Source organism: Echiichthys vipera (genome assembly GCF_963691815.1).
Source record: "Echiichthys vipera genome assembly, chromosome: 22".
Classification (NCBI taxonomy): Eukaryota; Metazoa; Chordata; class Actinopteri; order Perciformes; family Trachinidae; genus Echiichthys; species Echiichthys vipera.
The window spans coordinates 21,038,786-21,060,693 of NC_139847.1; the positions used below are offsets into that span (position 1 = coordinate 21,038,786).

Genomic DNA, 21,908 nt, shown 5'->3' on the forward strand with positions numbered 1-21,908 from the left:
CAACCTGCATCAAAGATCTATTGTGACCACAGCAAATCTCATCACTGCAAACCTACTAGAGTTGTAGCATTTCAAACTTGATACAATACTACTGAAAAATGACACTTGCCCCTGGTTTTAATACCACAGCAAAAAGGGGAAAAGTCCTTGGCAAACAAAGAAGATTTTTTTTCATGAACAACCCGACGCAAACGCAGTTGATTTTCTTCTCGTTTCCACTGTGCAGCCTTGGGCTGAAAATCCTAGCACCCCTTTGAATTGACACTGTAAGGGTACGATTCACTAAGGATTCATCTGTGCTATTAATCATCAGGTCCATTCTGAGCTTCACTGATTCATAAGACAGCACCTTAGGCAATTGGGAAATTATAATGGTCATTTTTCACTATTTTTGACACTTTATAGAAAAAAACAATTCATTGAGAAAAGGATCTTGCATAGAAGCCTGTGCGATTGCCATTATTGCACCATGTTTGAGCAGTGAACAGCACACGTGTGCATATGCAGAGTATGTGGACACATACTTTTGTGGTTTTGTGATGACTGGCAATGATATGTCTAACTTTGACTTTAAAGACCTCCTATTTTGCAATACTATTTTTTTTAGACTCACTGGCTTGTTAGGAGCTGAGTGATGGCAGGCCTGCAACCAACCAAAACCCCCACTAATCGAACCTGGAACTGCCGCTTCACCTTTACACAACCCAAATCAAGCAGCTCCCACACACAAGGTTGGGTGTGACTAACAAAAACCATAAAAGCCATTCTGCATCATTGAACATTGTTTCCAACCGTTCCATTCTGTCTTCTCAGACACACAGAACTCATTTAATTTGCCATTAGAAACCAACGATTTGCAACAGGACAAATGCTACTGTTGCTGCTCAGAACCAAAACCGAACATCAGAGAAACATAAAAACAAGCTCCCCTCCAAGGATGTCAGAGGTCACAATTAACTAAAGGGATCAATGGCTTGATCCATGACACATCACACTGTGGATGCTTGATACTGACATGGCTTCGAACCCTGCTGTCTGACGGTCTTCCCTTCTCACAACATGAGAAACCCAGCTGCATTGGAGAATTGGTGCCACGGAAAACACCAAAAGAGCACAAAAAAGGCAGGAATAAAAGCACCGTACCTCTTTTTGGTTTGGGGAAGCTTTCGTGCAGGTGGAAAACGACTTTCTCCACAAAGTGCTGAATGTTGCTGTGCTCTGGTCCTCGGACAAACACCATCCAGTCGTGTGTAAAGCCTTCCACGGTGGGTTTCTTTCGGAACTGGGCACGGTGTCCAAGTTCTAGTTTCACCTGAACAGCACCCTGCGAAATCAATATCCAACAAATAAATGAAGAAATCAATAAGATGATGTTAGATTAACTACTCAAATCAAATAAGACAGGGAAAACAAAAAAAACTCTGGACAGACCGACACACGTGTTGGACAGGATTTAGGAATTTTTACCATCCCAAAATGTTCACATTGCACAACTGAAATCCCGCATGTTAAAATAAATCTCTTAGACTTCAATGTGCTGATTTGACGCCTTCCTCTTTTTTTCATATATGCTATAGGCATGTATCCACAATGGCATGTCAAACTCCATTTTAAATGCTAAGTTAATGAAACATTTTGTTTCAACTAATCTACACACCTGCGCGAACCTGACTCCTGACTTTACACTGAAATCCTGTCCCACTGTTTTCTGCCACACTCTCCCTTCCCGTCGCATGGCTGTTAAAAGGATACTGTAATGAAATGAAGAAAAATTATTGAGAAAGCATTTTACCCGTTTTGCGTGCTACTTTATGCACTGCGTGTAACATTAGAGATGGACTGTAACCTTCATTGGAAATTGCGGTTTTTGCGGTAGGGAGAATCCTTTTTATAACTGGCAGCTTCCTGAGCGGGACGTGCGTTACGCTGTTCACCGGGGACCGAGCGGCGCGGGTCGGCTCGAGCTAGCTGTGTGGCTTCAAAATCCTCGTTACGGAGTTTAAAAAAAACCCAGCGACCAACCCGGTGTGACAAAACAGCAAACTGTCCAAAAACACACCCCATTAGACCGGACAGGCACGCATCCCCTCCAGCTGGCTACTCACCGAATTGGCCATCCTTGAGGCCCCCGCGTTAGTGTTATTTCATGGAGACTTGGTTTTAAATGAGAGCAGAGGTGAGTACAGTCTGTCTGTGACGGCGGACATGGTCTCTCCTGGACTCAAGTCACACTCTAGACTTTCAAAGCCTCACCGGCTGTCAATGGCCCGCAATAACCTACAGGACTTCCGCTGCGGACTTTCAAAATAAAAGTCCTGCAGCGCAGACATGCACAGTGTACCTCCCTAAATTGCAGAATGCTTTTGAAGCATTGCTTTCGCCATTTGCGTTGAAGTGACACCGTGCGTTTGACTTAAAAAACAACATTTCTTCAGGAGCCACACAGGGGCATCTTAATGCTGTTTTGATTGAAAGAAATCAGGAACTATTTTCATAACCATTTAATGTTTTATCACATAAAAAGGCTAAACACAATTGAATTCCTGCTTTTCACTTGTGAGAACTTGCTGCTTTTCTTCATTATAGTGATCATAAACTGAATATTTTGAGCTTTTAGACACGTGATACCATGTGACATTTTTCCACATTTGACCAAAGGATTAATAAATGTTAGTTGCAACTTTATAGTCCACACTATCAATAATAAAAGCACAAGGAATAAAAAAAAACCTGTGGCACATTTATTATTCTAAGCTGGAGTCAGCACCAAGACAGTGACGTATCTTATGGAATCAAGTAGTGTGGAATTATTGCTTTAAACCATCACATCTATTTTCCTTTGTTTTCAAATAAAACCTTTGAGAAATGAAAAAAACAAACTTTAATTTATTACCTCAGTCCATGGCCCTGGCACAGCCAGCATTTTGGAAAGAGAGCTACAGATGAGATCATGAGTCCTTAAGAAAATGTTGACCAGGCATAAAAAATAAAGGTTCTGACATTACGTTATTTAAGTTATTAGGCCTTTATGCTTCTTATTTTTATTTATTCAGTTAACTATAGAGAGAACTATATTTCCCAAAATTAATCTAAATGCTGTGCCAGGAATACAATTCTGACTGTGGTTGGGAAGTTATTGATTTACTTCTATTTTATTGAATGAATTAAATTCAGTATTATGCACACTCAAATAAGTCTATAAAAATCCTCTGCATCATTAATTTATTTATATATTTGTCTGTCTGTTTGGTTATTGAACAGGGACAATAGACAATCACTGACTGTCTCTGAGTTAGTTAAACAGTTCAACTTCATCAGCAGTCTCTGGGCAGGCACATCCAGGAGTTATGGCATCAAAAGTTATGATTCAGTTTAGAGAAGAAACATTACATCATACCAACAGCACGGTATGTGATGTTTGTATGATGTATGATGTTTGCATATCCTACTGCCATGACAGTTCATTTCTGTTTCATTTCATTCATATATTCATGACAAAGGGAGTAAAATTGGCCTGCAGACCTCGCCTTGTGAAACAACTATTTAACGGTAGTGACTAAGAGTTTATTGCTTACTGTATATATACTTTCTGTTTCTATGTAGCTAAGAGTTTATTGTTTACTGTATATATATACGTTCTGTTTTTACTTAGCTAAGAGTTCATTGTTTACTGTATATATATACGTTCTGTTTCTATTTAGCTAAGAGTTTATTGCTTACTGTTTATATACAGTATACGTTCTGTTTCTATTTAGCTAAGAGTTTATTGGTTATTTTATATATACTTTCTTTCTTTATTTAGCTAAGAGTTTATTGGTTACTGTATATATACCTTCTTTATTTATTTAGCTAAGAGTTTATTGGTTATTTTATATATACTTTCTTTCTTTATTAAGGTAAGAGTTTATTGGTTATTTTATATATACTTTCTTTATTTATTTAGCTAAGAGTTTTATACCTCCCTTGTGTTTTTGTAAGCTGCTGGAGTTCATCCCAAAGGGATCAATAAAGAGAAGTCTAAGTCTGAGTCTGAGTCTAAGTGCCCATGTCCATCAATAATCTGCTCTCAAACTGTTTTTCATCTTTAAGTATAATATACCGATCCAAATGTAGACCTTTAGATGCTCATCTGCTGGTTCACCAGCAGTAAGTACCATGACTTATCCAATAAAATGATCTTTTCACATGTGTGCTATTCTGGGCCCCTGGCTGCTCACCCAGGTGGTCCAGCAGAGGATGGATCTCATTTTACCTTCAGTAGGCTACTTATAATAAATGGATTCTTACAACCAGCTCTGAATTTAGTTGAACTGCTGCCAAACTAAGTACAGCTTAATTAGCGGACTATATACTCACTGACATACTGTTCTTTCCTTTCTGTTTCCCGTTCTTTTATTATGAACAGCACATGCTCTTGTTTCCGTTACTTTCCCGTCTCAACTCTGCAAACCTAACACTGCTGTGGGCTAAAGCGCACGCGCAGCTTGGTGTACCCGCTGGGACTGCAGACTGCGCACGAGGCGGAGAGCCAATCAGAGAGAAGCAGACACGCGGGCATCCAATCAGGTGGCTGCAACCATCCTGTGTTTATGTTGCTTTCAAGTCCCAGGGGAAAACCGGCGAGCAAAGCACGCCAAGAGTAGACGAACTGTTCAGCCTTGCGTAAAGCAGCCAAACGCCAATATTCTTGTACGATTCATTCAATTAAAACTGTTATTGGGACAACAATACATCGTTCAAAATTTCACAAACAAACCTGAAACACAACGTTTACAAGCTATTATGATGCAAAAATGCAGTTGATATGGGGACCTTTGGAAAAGCTGGATGTTTATCTTCACATTATTCTGCACTATACAATTATGAAAAGAAAACTTTTCCCACTGGTTACTTACTGGTCTGACTGAATTCTCACTAGCTAGTCGGACTTTTGCAAGTTATTAATGTATGGGAGTCTGTTGTTGCCAATATTTAAATGAGATAAGTTAATCACATTTTATTTCACATTTGTACACATAAATAAACTACTTTTAATTTGTTGAAATAAAAATAAATAAATCCAATGTTAATTTATATTTTCATGTTTGAAATGCATAGGCCTACTGCCAATATTGACATTTAATTGAAAACTAATTAATAAACAGTTACCCTAGTATTTTTATTCTTCAAAGTATTTATTTAAAAAAAAAAAAAAAATACCGCAATTTCCAAGCTTGGGATCAATAAAGTATTTTTTATTCTATTCTTCCTTAGAGTCCCCATGTCTTACTCTGTACGCAATTGATATTTCATTTTGACTATATGATGTAATTATTAACCCAGCTGTTAACATAGAAAGATCTAACTATTATAAACTATTAAAAGTTTCCCTATTAAGATCTGAAGTCTTGATTTAAAGGTTGCTTCTCCTTGATTTGCAGTAAATCTGAAAGGTAACGGTGCGTGATCATGGATGGATTGTGACAAGTCGGTCTCTATCAATTTTGGTCCTCGATACACACCGTAGTTCCATGCGGGTTAGCAGAAGGCTGGATGAATGAGGTAAAGTTAGGGCAACAACATGTTCCATGTATAACTTTCAATTACTTTACTATAATCACTTGTAACTAAGGGACATATGTGTTAGTCAGTCCACTGCAGGAGTAAATACAATGTATTTGTTATTACGGTGCATGGGCACTTGAATAGCTTTAGCTTCGTCTTGATAACTCCGTTGCTGGTATTATTAGCCCGTTCGGCTAACTTAATTTGCTAGCTGTGTGTTATGTTTCATGTGAGTATATTGTAATTACTAAGTATTAATAGTTCAGCAAAGGTTTGTGCTAAAGCTCACTTAAGTGGCTGGTTGTGTATGAGTAGAATGACACGTAGCCAGCCAGCATCAGGACCACGACTGGATTGAGAGGGCGCTTCAGTGAACACCATTCAAACATCTGTCCATTGTAATTTCACCACCTCATTAGCAGAAGGTTGTATTCCACTAAACGTTACTGGAGGCACTGCCCGACCGAGCAGACACCATTCTTTGATTCGGCACTAACACGAAACAAAAAACAAACACTAACCTGCTGCCAGAATAAACAACATCAGCTTCATTCAGGTGATGTAACGTCTGCTGCTGGGTAGTGTTGTAAAGTAACGAGAATATTCACTTTCTGTTGAGTTAGTACTATACATTCTTATGTTGGCAGTCCTCTGCTATTTGGTAAAATGACTGTTTATTGCATTCACAAATCAGACGATGTATAGGAACCAGTTAACCTAGTGTAAAGGCTGAATAACCACCCACATGTCTAAAAGAAATAACTCAACCCAACAGAAAACAGTGGGTTTGACTCACCTTCATGTTAATGGTGGAAATATGGTGACATTCTAGTCTTTAGAGTCCCACAAAGTGCAACAAATGTTGTTAAAGCTAACAAACAGCCCAGTTAAAGGATAGACTCTAATCATCATATCTCCTGCAGCCTGGGGAAGTCTTGTTGCCTTCCTGTGCTCCAAACACTTCCTTGAAACAGTTCTTTGGAGCTGTGAATATGACTCATGCCCGATTCAAGCATTTTCATCGGAAATTATGAAATATACGATTACAAATAGTTAAGCAAATATATTTTTGACAGCTGTTTTTTGTATTATTATGCAGCCAGCCAGTAGTCCTTTTTTATTAACATTTATTGAATAAAAGTTGTACTGTACATGCGTATGTCACATCAGGGGCTGTCATGTAAGTGTGATTATGCATTCCTTACCTCTTAATGTAATGACCACATTATAAAGTCAGTTAAAAACACAATTTCTGTAGTCACTGTTAACATGATGTAAACATGATATCCTGATCGGAGAACTTTGTAATGTAATTTATATGAGAGAGGATTAGGGCCGACTGATGGGATATGTGAGACCCATACTGATTTCAGAGGGGAAAACTTCAGTCATTATTGATATGGAGGCTGATATAGTGAATTGAGCCGGACTGAAAATCCACCTTTTCTATGTGGACTGTGCACTGATGTGACTTTGCAAAGGTATTCAGAAGGCTGCTTTCTTAAACAATAACCTTACTAAAGAATATTCAGCATTATTATATTATGTAGAATTAGATTGTCAACTGATTGTAGAAATGAACAGTGACAAAATAATAAATAAGAAGAATAAATAGAAAAAACACGTAGCTGACTGAATTTCATAAACAGTATCAGTCAATTGGTGACCACTTAAAGTATAAATAAAAATAGCTATATGCTTCATTGGTTTGGTATGGTTCATAAATTGCTTGTAAGACTTAAATCTAACCATCCATATAACACTTCTTAATCACCCTGAGCATGTTCATGTTTTGTAAAAAAGCTTTTCATATTGGCGCATATTGGAAAACATATATGCTGATACCGAAAGATACCAATATTTCTGTGATAGGCCAATACTGGCCAATGATATCTGCCAACCGATATATCGGCCTGGCTTTAGGGATGATAAACAATAATAGGACTGTGGCAAATGTTCTTTTTCATTATCAACCAAACTATTGAGGATTTTTGATGGTTAGGTTCACTGAAGTTCCGAAAAAAATAAACCCCTATGGAGTTTCCCTGTTGAAAACTGCCAAATCCCCAAAATCTGTAATTGTAGTTGACTGCAGCATAAGGCCGACTTAAGAATGACAACAGTGGATCACAAATGAAAAGTGTCCTCTCAATTCAGTTCAATTTTATTTTTTAGTGCCAAATCATAACAAAAGTTATCTCAAGACACTTTACATATAGAGTAGGTCAAGACCACAGGGAACCTTGAGAGCATCTGTCAATAAAAGCTGAGCCTCTCCCCTTTTTATATCAATAAATAATATTCAAAACTAGGGTTGCAAAGTTCCAGGAATATTCAAAGTTGGAAACTTTCCATGGGAATTTGGGGTAATTTATACTGACTGTATTAACTTGTCATATACGGACATTAATATGTTGTATTATCAAAAGCAGATGCAAACATGCAAACATATACATGCAAACATTTGTAAAACAAATGTTTTAAATGAAAAAATAGATGTAAAATGAAATGAAAGCATTTTGTCAGGCAATTATCTGTGCAAGTGATGGAAGAATGCTAAGTGCACAGTTAAATACAATGACTATACATTACCCCGAAATGTTTATTCCTGTTAATTCCCATTAACTCCCATGGAAATGTTCCAATACTTTTGAAGAAAAGGAAGAAATTCCCAAGCTTAACTTCCCATGGCAAATTTCTGGAAAGTTTCCAGAAATTTACCAGAAATGTTCCACTCCTTTGCAACCCTATTAAAAAAAACTTCTAAGAAAAATTACCACTGGAACATACATGGTGGCATGAAACGACCTTTACTTTGGGGACCTAAAATATAGTTTGATGCTAATACTGTTGTTCTTTTACTCAAGTGACACCTCGAACGGAAAAGCAATAAAACATTTGTTGTATTCCAATCCCAAAAACCTCTAAAAGACTTGATAGTTTTGTATCTGTCACAGCTCTTCACTTTACAGCTCTGTGTAATTTGTTGAAAAAGACAACTGTGTGTGTTTAGCCTTCCAACATGAGTGAAAGAGTGTGTGTTGTTCCACCTGAAAGGCCATCGAAAACCCCACGTGCCTGTCCGGCGTGTGCAGTTTGCAGCAGTGAGTGTCACACAGTAAAGCCTCACAGGGGTCATTTCTAAAGCACTGTTGGCTCAACACTGTTTATGCATTGTCCTACCTTCTATTGCTAATGCAGACCTAGCAGTACAGCCCATCCCATATTGTTTTGCTGTAAGGTGCATAAGCTGTAGAACCCCATGGAACACTTTGGTTTCCAAACTTTTTTTAGGTTTAGATGAACCATTGAAAGTCTTTAAATTAGAGAAGAAGCCAGCTACGTCTAAAGAATAGCTGTCGATAAGTGATATGTGAGGTGATAAGTCTAACTGAAAAGTAGATTTCTACCACTGACATCCTCGTCAAACTCCTCAAACTCAGGGAGACTATGATGATCAATTCTGCTGCAAGTAGTGACATGAGCTATTTTATGATTAGGAGCCATGTTGTCCACAGACATAAATAAATAAATGAGCACCTGACAGTGTGGTGTCAGTTTGGAGTGTAGTTGTAGAGTAGCAGGTGCTGCTGACTTACCTGTTTATGTGGCCATGAAGCTGAATGGCAGTGGGAGCCGGTGTAGAGCGTGCAGGAGCAGGGTGGTGGACAGTACAGCAGAGCCGGCTGGCTTATCACTTGGATAACAGCAGAGGGGTTGGGTAGGGTGTCTGTGTTTGGGGAGGGGGTTGTGGGGGTTAGGCTACATGAGGCTCGTATTCCCTGTGTTACAGTCATGTTAAACCAATATATCAGTTTACAGACGTTAACAGAAAATAGCTTACAATGTCCCCATTTATGACTAAAACCTTTTTTGTGCTGTTTTCTTAAATGAAATTATTGATATTTCAAATTATTTTTACATAGACCTATTTCATGTTATTTCCTTTTTTTATTCATCATTAATTTTACATTTGTCATGATATAAAACTGAGAGAATTGAAATCCTCACATTGGAGCCGCTGGGAGCATTTTTCCTTCATCAGTGACTTAAGTGACTTATTGATTATCAAAGAAGTTTGACGTCAAAGGTGTCCAGCTAAATGTATGACCGCTGGTGGTTTGTCAATGTTTTGATGAAGGTGTGCAATAAGCCATCTTTGCACATGGTTTATAAGTAAGAAAATACATTCAGCAGGTTTGCTACCACAATCTAAAACAGTTTGCAGTGTCACTTTTACTAGATGAATTACTGAAATGATTGGTCAATTAGTTGATTGAATTAGTTGCCAGTTAACCCAAATCTTTTTTGAAAAAAAGTTCCTCTAGACTCTGGTTCGAGCTGCTTCAATGTGAATATTAGCTGGTTGTCTCACTCTCTTCTGATGGTGAACTGAGTTTCTTTGGGTGTAGGACTTTTTGTTGGGCAAAACAAGCAAATTCAACATGTTAACATGGGCTCTTGGAAATAGTTATGGCCCTCTTTCACCATGTACTTTGAACTATTTTGACTTTTTTCTTCCATTTTATTAACCGAACAAACAAAAAATGGAAGAAATCAGCCGATGAGACAGATCTGCAGATCTCCAGTGCTGTGGAGTATGGTCTGGCTACACCAGCTTATCATTCTGGGATAGGGAAAAAACACCTCTGGTTTATTCGTATTCTTGGGCTGCGATAAGTCAAAATAGATAGTGGAAGGGTTTGCTGACACCTGGTGCTCTCTCACGCACCACATGTCAAGCGTTAGCCCAGAGCTGTACATCCGGTGACCCAGACTAGTAAATAAGGAAAACAGGCTTCCTCACTTTGAAAAGAATACTTGTATGCAGGAGATACTATCTCCTATGTGTGAGATCAACTTTGAGGCTTAATTAGGCTGTTTTTAGGACAAGAAAGCCGTGCCTGACGCATGATACAAATTAAGTTAATGTTCAACAAAATGCAGCATAAACACCATGTTTTACCTTAATTAACTACAAATGTCTGTACAACATAATGGGCAAGTAGCAGTTTCCTGATGTTTTCAGGGTATTAAGAAGATCAACATGAGATCTATAGTACCAGCTAAAAGTTTCAGCAGGTCCAGCCATGTCCAGAGTAGTGATAGGCTGATATTTTAGTTTTTTTATGTGTACCGGCATCGGCCAATGCAGGCTAATGCGTTCGCCGTTTTTCCCCGGCAATATTTACAGACAGGATACACAGGCAGCTCCGTGTTGCTCGAGACGCCTTTTTCAGTTCTATAAATGTTCCTTTTTTTTTAAAAAAGGGACTTTTAACAAATGCTATCATCGTGTAATTTTAAGACGCAAATTGAGGGAGCAAAATTAGTATCGGCTCAAGAAAATCGGCAGTCCGTATCGGCTAAAGCTGATGGAAAAAAATCGCCACCGACCCTTAAAAATCCATATCAATCGATTCTTAGCCTAGACGCATCAGCAGTAATGTACAAATAATGTCCAGGTGTGAACTTAACTTGCAATTTGTTAAATTTATTTTACATGTTGCATTTCTTGCAACATTGGTGCATCATAGACACATTAGGTTGGTCTACATTGCCTGCAGGCATCATGATCACATCACCCATCAAAGTGAATATTAAGTAGCCATGTGGAAATTGAGTTTCCAGCAGCTTACAAAAACACAAGGGGAGGTATAAAAAATATAGTATAGGATAACCAATATACTCTTAGATAAATAAATACAGAAGGTATATAAAAACAATAAACAGTAAGCAATAAACTCTTAGTCAAATATATATGAGGTAGATGTAAGAATACAGATCAAATAAAATTTGTAGATTATTAATTGCACAGTGAGTGACTCCCACTACTTCCCTTCTGTCCTCTTTATTTCCTCCTCCCCCTGAGTGAGGAGTTGTAGAGGATGATGGCCTGAGGGACAAAGGAGTTCTTGAGCCTGTTGGTCCTACACTTGGGCAGGAGCAGCCTTCATTTGAACAGGCTGTCCAGTGTCGTCCTCTCTGCCACTGTCACCAGCGAGTCTAGTTTCATGCCGACCACAGAGCCGGCCTGCCTGATCAGTTTATCCAGTCTGGAGGTGTCCTTCTTGGATATGCTGCCCCCCAGCACACCACAGTGTAGAGGAGGCCACTGGTGACCACAGACTGGTAAAACATCCACAGCCGTTTGCTGCAGATGTTGAAGGACCGCAGTCTCCTCAGGAAGTACAACCTGCTTTGTGTCTTCCTGTACAGGTGGCTGGTGTGTGTTGTCCAGTTCAGTTTATTGTCCAGCCACATTAAACCTGTTGAAGAAGTAATTCAGCTTGTTCGCCCTCTCCATTGTCCCCCCTGTGCTCGGATGTTTGTGTTGTGACCTATGATGGTCCTCACACCTTCCCAGACCTCCCTCATGTTGTTCTCCCTCAGCTTCTGCTCCACCTTTCTCCTGTAGCTATCCTTAGCTTCCCTCCCCTAACTTCACTACTGCTGTGCTGCCTTCATGGCCTCCCTGTCCCTGCTCCTGAAGGCAGCCTTCTTCTTGTTGTGGACGACAGCCTTAACTTCCCGCGTTACCTATGGCTTGTTATTAGGGTAACAGAGGACGGTCTTGACAGGGGAGACCACGAAGTTCAGGTACTCCGTCAGACAATGAGTCATCCCCTCTATGTCCTCACGTGTGGGTTGATCAGCACATTCCAGACTGTGGTGTTGTAACAGTCTCTCAGGGCACTTTCCATCTCAGGGGACCACCTCCTGATGGTGCGAGTTGTCACCGGCTGTTTTTTGACCAGGGGGGTATACAGTGGCTGTAGGTGAACCAAGTTGTGATCTGACTTCCCCAGTGGGGGGAGGGGAGTCGCTCTGTCTGCATCCCTTACATTAGCATACAGGAGATCAATGGTCCTGTTGTTTCTGGTGGGACAGTATACAACCTGGTGAAAAACAGCCAAAGTAACGTCCAAAGTTGCATGATTAAAGTCCCCAGAGATGATCATAAATGCCTCAGGGTGCTGTGTCTGCAGCCTTGCAGTGAGTGGATCTTGTCACAGGTAGTGGCTGCATCCGCTTTCGGAGGGATGTAAACACAGATGGTGATCACGTAACTGAACTCCCTCTGTAGATAATATGGCCACAAACTAACAGCTAGCAGCTTGAGGTCCTGGCAACATGAGACTTTCTTTACGGAGATATGTCCTGGGTTACACCAGCGTTTTTTCACATTCATGAGGGGCCCCCACCTTTGCTTTTTCCGCTCGCTTCTGTGCCTCTGTCGGCTCTCACAGCAGTGAATCCCGGCCGGTCCAGGTTAGCATCCGGTACGAGGTCGTTAAGCTATGTCTCCGTAAAGATGAACAAGCTGCTCCTAGGTAGACCGCTGGTTGTTCAGCTCGTTGATCTTTTTCGGCAGCGAGTTCACATTCCCTATGATTATGGAGGGAATCGATGGCTTGTAGCGCCTCCGATTCTCCGCTCGCTCTGCCTTCAGCTTCGCCCTGGCCTTGCAGCCCCTGGGTCTCCACCTCCGCTCTGGCGGGACGGGTTGTCGTATCCCTGCTCGTCCCTTTGCGTAGAGCCAGCAGTTCCTCTCTTGAGTAATCTAGAAAACTGGCTCTTTGTTGCATTTTAAAGTTAGAAATATACGTAGGATATATATAAAACACACAATCTCTTCACAAGAAGAGTAAAAAAAGTAGAAAGAAAGAGGTCAAAACAGGGTAAAAGAGCTAAAAAACGGAGAGCTACTGGAGAGGCAGCCATCTCCTACAACATCAGCGTATTCTACTAATAATTAATAAAAACAAATACAACACAAACTTGCTGATCAGTTATTCACTGTTATTGTCTGCATTTTCTCTATTTAGTCTCTTTTAAGTTATAGGATGTTACTTGTGGCAGAGTTTTGAAAATGCAAAGGAAAAACCTAATTTTCAAAACATTCCGTTGGCAAAGCTGACACAAGGGGGAGGGCTACTTTTGCTTTACTTTCAGCTTATGTTGATTCTTCAGAGAATCATCACACTGCATTTCGATCCAATTGGAGACTCTCTTCCACTTTTTCTGCATCCTTCAGGAGGGGAGTCGAGAACAGCTTGATTTCTTTCTCAATGATAAAGAAATCTTGGAAACGCTGACTGAGTTCTGTCTTAAGAGATGTGACCACAGACACATATTTCTCCTTTTTAGCAGAGAGGTTGCTCTTTGGAAAACCACACTTGATTTCGGACAGCGTGGGGAAGTGCGCAACATTGAAGTTGTGCAGTTGTGACTCAAAGAGACGGAGCTTCGTGCAGAATGCTTTCATGTGTGCATACAGCTGTGGCACAAGCTGGTCTTTGCCTTGCAGGCTCTTGTTCAGTGTGTTGAGATGACCAGTAAGATCAACTAGTAATGCCAGGTCTGCCAACCACAGAGGGTCACTCAGTTCACGGAGAGGTTTGTCCTTCTCTTTCAAAATCTGATCAATTTCCGATCTCAAAGAATAAAACCGCTGCAGCACGGAGCCGCAGCTAAGCCAGCGTGCATCACAATGATAAAGTACGTCCCCGTATTCAGCATCGACATCAGATAGGTAAGCTTGAAGTTCTCTGTTATAGAGCCCTCGTGCTTGAATTATGTTCACCGTTTTAACAACTGTATTCATCACATCGCCAAGCTGGACTGTCTTGGCACAGAGGGCTTCTTGGTGGATGATACAGTGCATTTTAGCAGCCTCACCTCCACTCTCTCGCACCCTGGCGCACACCATAGAGGCCATTCCTTTGCGCTCGCCTGTCATAGCCGGAGCCCCATCCGTTGTAACTCCACACAGCTTGTCCCATTTAAGATCCATCTTGTCAATTTTATCTGACACCGCTTCAAACATGTCCTTTCTCGTTGTTGTGCCCTTTAGACTCAAGATCAAGCAGCTCCTCCGTAACCCAAAAGTTATCGTCTACTCCTCGCAGAAAAATCAGCAGCTGTGCGGTGTCTGTAGCATCTGTGCTCTCATCACATGCAATTGAGTAAAAGTCAAAAGCACAAGCTTTATGTGACACTTGATGTTTTAAATTAGCAGACAGATCTTCGATTCGCCGCACAACTGTGTTTCTGGACATGCTCACGTTGTTGAATTCCTGCATCTTTTCTGAGCACACTGTTTCTGCGACTGTGGTGAGGCACTGTTTTATGAAGTCACCGACTGAGAAAGGTTTCCCGTGCCTCGCTATGAGCTGAGTTACCTTATAACTTGCTATTGTGGCAGTTTCTTGTGTTTTGTTAGCACGGAGAAAATACTGCTGTTGAGCTAGCAGGCTAGCTGCCATTTGCTTAACTTTCCTTCTCACTCAGCAGCAGTGTAGGATGTGTAGGTCTGATGTTTGGTTTCATAGTGTCTTCGCACATTATAGTCTTTCATCACTGCAACACTTTCTTGGCAAATCAAACAGACACATTTCCCCTTGAATTCTATGAAGAAATATTAATTTTCCCACCGTGTCTGAAAGTTTTCCCATTTTTCTTGTGGCAAATGTTTTCTTTTATTTATTTTATTAAGTGGAAAACCTGCCTTGTTGAAAACTGACGCTCCACCTAGTGTTGAAACTAAGAATTACAACACAGTCCAGTGCAAGTTACATGTGAGGGCCATATTCAATTATATTTCTAAAACTTGCTGCGGGCCAATAAAAAATGGACGCAGTTGGCCCGTGGGCCGTAGTTTGGACACCCCTACTCTAAGGGGATAAGTTTCCCACCTTGTTGTACCCTAATAAAATCCCGGACTTGCAATTATTTAAAGAAATGTGCAGAGGGGAGCCTGAAAGAGAGTCTCAGTTGCTCAAAGGATTTCATATTATTGTGCTCAAATAGGTGTCCAAATGTGCATTTACCTCTGTTATACCAGCCTCTAGTAATGCCATCTCTCAATGACCCAAGAAAAACTGGATCAAAATGAGTGGAACCATACAGTTTGCGGACACTCTAGAATGTCGCTCTGATTTCATCCCGGATTTTGATGTAAGTTTAATCATTGGATTTGGGGATATAAGTTTCTGCTTGTGATAAGAGTTAATAAATGGAATGCTAGACAGAGCTTCCGGTGTATGGGACTGTTCGATTTGTTTCCAAGCTGGAGGGTGCTTTAAATCTTTGATCCTCGGCTGGTTAACTGCCTCCACAGCCGTCTCTGCTGCTAGCACTCGGTGATGGCACTTGCTTGTTCTTCTCATCTTTATTTTCGTCGTTCTTTTTCGGTGGCATGGTCTCGTTTTCAGTGTCTCCACCTCTCAGAGCATGGTTGGCGTCGAGTTGAGTTGGTGAAAAATCGACTGAAGGCTAATTTCAGTGAGCTAGTAAGCGGAGCGCCACGCCATTCATCTGTTCCCTATGCCTCCATAACTGAAACTCGAGGCTAAGTGGACTCTTAACTGCTCGTACTGTATGAAATTAAATAATGCTTTTAAAGTGTTCATTGAACCAAAATTATGTAATAATATGGAAACAAAAAAACCCCGCTCAACAGAAAATATCTGTGCCCCACTTACCCTCTTTGTCTAGCCGAATCAATGCGATGCAACTGAACAGGTAAATGCCATGAAACCACACCCAGGTGTTAATTACCGGAAATGATGGTAACCAAATGGCATTAATGGGCCTGGTCAATCACGAACAATATATTTGTTTTCCATCTGACAGTCTCTTGACTATAGTCGATTGTTGTTTACTTTCCTCACTTCTGTTTATTGTCCCCTGTGCCCATCTGAACTGCCTAACAGAGGGGCTGTTTTCACCTGTTTAAGGTGGTAGGTCATGTTCGTCTAACGTTACTTACATGTTTAAGGTGGTAGGTCATGTACATCTGACGTTACTTACATGTTTAAGGTGGTAGGTCATGTACGTCTGACGTTACTTACATGTTTAAGGTGGTAGGTCATGTACATCTGACGTTACTTACATGTTTAAGGTGGTAGGTCATGTTCGTCTATTGTTACATACATGTTTAAGGTGGTAGGTCATGTTTGTCTGACATTACTTACATGTTTAAGGTGGTAGGTCATGTTCGTCTAACGTTACTTACATGTTTAAGGTGGTAAGTCATGTTCGTTTAACGTTACTTACATGTTTAAGGTGGTAGGTCATGTTCGTCTAACGTTACTAACATGTTTAAGGTGGTAGGTCATGTTCGTCTAACGTTATGACATAATTGGCTATTAATTATTAACTGTCTAACCGAGATGTGAAGGGAGCTGCCACCTTAAAAAAACACTGACAGTAAGTCAGTGTCACGACTTCCTGTATCTGGCCCTTCAAATTAAAAGCCCTCCAGCATTTTAGGCCAGGCGCCAGCCACATAGATTTTCACTTAATTTTGACAAGACATGGCTCCAAATGTTGTTTTATTTTTCCTGCGATTAGTCGACCAATGAAATTTTGGTCTGCTAATGAATTTTTGGTCGATCAGTGCATTATCGACTATTTGGGGGCAGTCTTAATTTTATTACCTTAAAGTAAGGTTATTATCCGCCGACGGGTTCTGGGACTGCCTTTAAAAGGCAACCGTGGAAGTGCATCTGCAGCTGAATAAGGAACAAACAGACACATCACGGACAGTCTGGTAATAACATCAAGAACACAAAAATATCTCTCAGTGGTTTCTGTGACATGAGCAATACTCAAAATAAAAATGTTTATAAATTAAAAAAAACAGCCAAAATATGCAGAGCTCAGAAGACGATGTGGTGAAAACAGCCCCAGAGATGATTTTAATAAGATGAATCTGCAGAAAAACTTCATTTCAGTCTGACCATACTTTATATTCAGTGCCTTTCAGTTTCAATATTAGTTTTTGATACTAGCAGCAGATATATTTCACTCATTTACAAAAAATGTATGCATTTCTATACCCAGCCCAAAACCTATAGCTTGTATGAAATGTGCACTTGCTCTGTGCTGTGAGCAGCTGTGGTCTGCAGGCCAGCTGGTGTTCACCACCTGTATGGCTTATTGTCAGGCCTAATGACCACCTGAGATGGGCCACTTATCTTCCTAGCATCCTGTGAGTTAGTGAGTGGGGTCGTATACTGCTGACTTGTGAATAATTGAATACAAAATTATTATGCAATGGCTGCAGGCCAATCATTTGATAACACACAGCAGGGATCAGCTTTCAAAGGGTAGCCCCCTGAATCCCTCCAAGCAGTGCTTCTCCCTGGAATGTTTGCTCCATTAATGCTATGAAGCAACAGGTGGCTGCTTCACTTAGCTTTTGTTTCAAAGGCTGACCTCAGCACCACTGACATGTGATATACTTGAGTTTACCAGGAGGTTAGCACCAGGCCCCCAACACTGTTTACTGTCTTAACCTGTTAACTTATTCTAATAGCGTTTCCTTCTGCTCTCAGGTGTGAGCAGCAGATATGACGGAGAGTCTGAAGATACGATTTGAATTCCCCAGCCCTGTCATACAAGCTCAGGTAAGCTACTGATGGTTATGTGGGAGTCAAACATTTCTTTTCGTCTCCTGTGGTTTTTTCCTCATTTCCATTTTAACTCCTGGGACTTTTTTTTGTTACCTTGTTTAGTTAACTCAGTGTTGCTCCATCCTACAGTATGGAGGACCACGAGAGTCACAGGAATAGAAATAAAGTATTTCATTAATTCATAACTAATTGTACATTAAAAATAGACATTAACTAGAAAACATCATGGGATGGAGGGGAAAGGCCCCTTCCGTACTTTCTACTCCCTACTTCTGGCACCCATGCTCAGACCGCACCCATCTTTGAAGTCAGCCTTCATTTTGATCTCAAGTACACAATAAATAGGCTAAATTATAATGTAATTTTTTATTTGATATTTTAATGGGAAGTCAAAATAGGAATTATAAAAGACTTAACAAGTGAAATAATCTATATATAGTTCAAATCAAAAAAGGCTGTAGAATAACAACATTACAGTCAATAATTACGTCATTTAAAAAAATATTAATTTATGAATAAATAATGTAATTTCAGATCTATTTGAAAATGCAGACTCAAAACAGAAGTAAATAACTGGGTTCACAAATTGAATTGAGAATACAGATTGTAATCAGGCATTTAAAGGGGAAGTTTCCTTTCCCGGGTTTTTATTCCTGGTATGACCTTGCACAATAAACACATTGTTAAAGACAGATTTTTTTTTAGTTAAGAATATATTTGGAATGTAACCATCATTCTTTTTTTCATGGTTCCTTTTGTGTTCAGTTCAATAAGTTCAATCAGGCGCGTCGTTAGATCTGAGCATTCGGGGCTATAGTCCCGGATCTCTTGGGTCTAGCCCCCGACCTCTGTGCCGTCTAATATATAAGATACATTTAAAAAAAGTGATGATGAGGAAAATAGCCCAGTACAGTAGATATCTATGTGGTTGCATTACCAGCAGCCACCGATGCAACATTGTAGCAGGAAAAAACGCAAAATTCTGATGTGTCCACACTGACAATTAGGGGTGGAACGGTTTATCCCGTTCGGTACGCATGTCACGGTTCGGTACACATGTTTACCGTTCGGTTTATGTGGTGCAACATAGCATAAGCCTTCATGACCACTGTCCTTTCTCATATCCATCTCAGCGCTACATCTCAGTGCTACGTCAAATCCCAGCATGTATGGCAGGCCGATTGTGCCACAATTCGCGCGTGACTTTGCGTGTCCCGCCAACGCGGTCACAACGCTACGCACGCTCCCGCTACGCACGCTCCCGCTACGCACGTTCCCACTACGCGCGCTCTCGCTGCGCTCTCGCTGCGCTCTCGCTGCGCTCTTCTTAGTGGGTTTCTAAATCCTCTTGGCAGCAGCTCGCTAAACTCCACTCTTTTGTTCTCAATTGTTTCTGTCTGGTTAAATCTGTGGTTAAATCACCACGTCAATGTCTCTTTCTACTCTGAAAAAAAGAAAGGTTGTCACAGAAAACCGTCAGTTCACCAGAGAATGGACAGAGAAGTTTTAGTTTCTGTCACTGTGAAGCCCGTGTTTACTCTACAGCCATATCTGTAGGTGAAGAAGATAAGTTATGTTTATGTTACGTTCATTTTTGTCAGTCCAGTTTTTGATGAATAAACTAATGTTTCATAAGTGCTTGTCAGCCTGGTAAAGTAATTAGTTACTAAAGTAATCAGATAAATGTTGTGGAGTAAAAAGTAGAATATTTCCGCTGATTTGTAGTGGAGCAGAAGAATAAAGTAGCATGTAAATAAAATACTCCAGTAAAGGTCCAATAACTGAGTGGAAACCTCTGGTTCACAGGTTTATTCATTTAAGGATTGTTTTTTGACAAGCTTGTTGCAGGCCTATGACTGATATTTAAATTGATAAAATAAAGACAATATATGCACTCCTATGTTTCTGCATTGTTTTACATATCCATTACTGTGATGCTCAAGTTTTTCCAGCCCCTCATTTTGGATCATTTTCGTCGACCGGCCCCTCAAATTAATTGAATAGCCCTGATGTAGCCTATTTCAGTCTGTTCATTGATTGCTGTTTGTGCGTATTTTAGTGAAAGAAAACCTATTTTCTTCATTTTTTAAAAGATTTGATAATGTAAAATTGTTTTTATTTTTACCTAGAAGGCAAACACTTGTTTACCTTTTTGCCAACTAAATATATAAACGCATAAATGCAGCAATCTCTATCCTACTGTTTCAAAATCTCACTTCACTTTCATTTAAGCTTATTACAGTAATCCCTAAGCAAGCTGCCTCATTATTTCAGTTTTTGCATGATTGCAAGACATGTCCTTAAGAATATCTGATTAAAAATTTTTCGGCTACAGATCTGATACATGGTATTTTTAGAATCTAAAAGAAGTAGAAAAAACAACCGAACCGAACCGAAAACCGTGATATGAACAGTAGATTTTGTGATCCGTTCCACCCCTACTGACAATTGATAACTTCTAAATCAAACTTAAAGCAGACTGACTTGATAACTTCAGGATCAAACTTAAAGCAGACTGACTTGATAACTTCAGAATCAAACTTAAAGCAGACTGACTTGATAACTTCAGGATCAAACTTAAAGCAGACTGACTTGATAACTTCAGAATCAAAATTAAGGCAGACAGACTTGATAACTTCAGAATCAAACTTAAGGCAGACTGACTTGATAACTTCAGAATCAAACTTAAAGCAGGCTGACTTGATAACTTCAGAATCAAACTTAAAGCAGACTGACTTGATAACTTCAGGATCAAACTTAAAGCAGACTGACTTGATAACTTTAGAATCAAACTTAAAGCAGACTGACTTGATAACTTCAGAATCAAACTTAAAGCAGAGTGACTTAATAACTTCAGAATCAAACTTAAAGCAGACTGACTCGATAACATCAGAATCAAACTTAAAGCAGACTGACTTGATAACTTCTCTGAAAGTTGACCTGTTTTTTGTTTTCCAGACGGTGAGAAATCTTGTTGCTGCAGTGCTGAAGGAGAAAGGGCAAAATGGGCAAATCACACAGTCCTCAACCCAGGTTAGTTACTTATCACAACGGTGACTTCTGTGGCTTAAAGGCCCTGTGAAATTAGCCTTTCATTGCCAGATTATTTGTGCCCAACAGATGCTTTACTGGTAAATGTGAAACTTCCTGCTCTAACATGATGTTTGGGCGTAACCTAACCAAAGTAAAGGTTCATTTGAATAAAGTTTTGACTGAAGGGGTGATGTGTTAGAAATATTTAATCGTTTCACTGTTTGGAGTTAATATATTTATTTTATATTCATATAGTTTTTCAAGAAGTTGAAGGACTTTTTTACAGAATGGTTTGCAGCACCAGCCACTTGCTTGTAACAAGAACAGAGTTGTTTAAAATGTAATGTTTTTAAATCTGAATAATGACTGAAAAGTATAAAGGACAGCTAATTCTCTACCTTCTTTGTATGTCTTTAGAATTCCTCTAAATAAGTCCAGCGAGGTTTAGGCCATTTTCTGCGTTTGGACAGTAAAGTCCTATTTAATGATATCTTTAAGTTCAATCTGCATCAAAGTCTTGAGTTGTGTGTGTTGTTGCTGTGTATCAGGGTCCAGCATTGGAGGCTCTGTGGCAGCAGTGCTGCAGTGACTGTGCTCTGGTGCGTTTAGCCTGCTGCGATGCTGTCGTGCTGCTAGTGGATCAAGGCCACGCAGACCTGCACTACGTCCTCAACAGTGTGCTCAACCTCCTGCCCTCTGCCAGGTAGACAACACACACTCACACCTGAAGGCTGTTTCACAAAACCGAGATAGTGGATATTCCGTCTGATTCGGATTATATATTATGACTCACTCAGATTGGAAACCATTGTACTTTTATGCCTCAGTCGTGGCCAGAGGCACTGGCTCTCATTTATCAATCTTGCTTGAAAACGGGCGCAGATCAGAGCGCAGAATTAGTCGTACGAC

The 21,908-nt window shown here is 40.1% G+C and overlaps 2 protein-coding genes across 2 annotated transcripts in view; one reads left to right on the forward strand and one right to left on the reverse strand.

The window, feature by feature from the left end:
- mllt3 (MLLT3 super elongation complex subunit) overlaps window positions 1-1,298 on the reverse strand; it is a gene marked incomplete at its 3' end in the record, with an annotated part of 62,458 nt that extends 61,160 nt beyond the window's left edge. The window contains exon 1 of the mRNA XM_083936702.1: window positions 1,144-1,298. Coding sequence (XP_083792828.1) covers window positions 1,144-1,240 — 97 coding nt within the window. The 5' untranslated portion in view covers window positions 1,241-1,298. The remainder of the gene's footprint in view (window positions 1-1,143) is intronic.
- A 4,214-nt stretch (window positions 1,299-5,512) lies between these two features.
- The window catches only part of focad (focadhesin), a 113,701-nt gene continuing 97,305 nt past the window's right edge, over window positions 5,513-21,908 (forward strand). Inside the window, exons 1-4 of the mRNA XM_083937438.1 lie at window positions 5,513-5,541; window positions 17,889-17,960; window positions 20,925-20,999; window positions 21,548-21,702. Of these exons, the coding sequence (XP_083793564.1) occupies window positions 17,904-17,960; window positions 20,925-20,999; window positions 21,548-21,702 (287 nt within the window). The 5' untranslated portion in view covers window positions 5,513-5,541; window positions 17,889-17,903. The remainder of the gene's footprint in view (window positions 5,542-17,888; window positions 17,961-20,924; window positions 21,000-21,547; window positions 21,703-21,908) is intronic.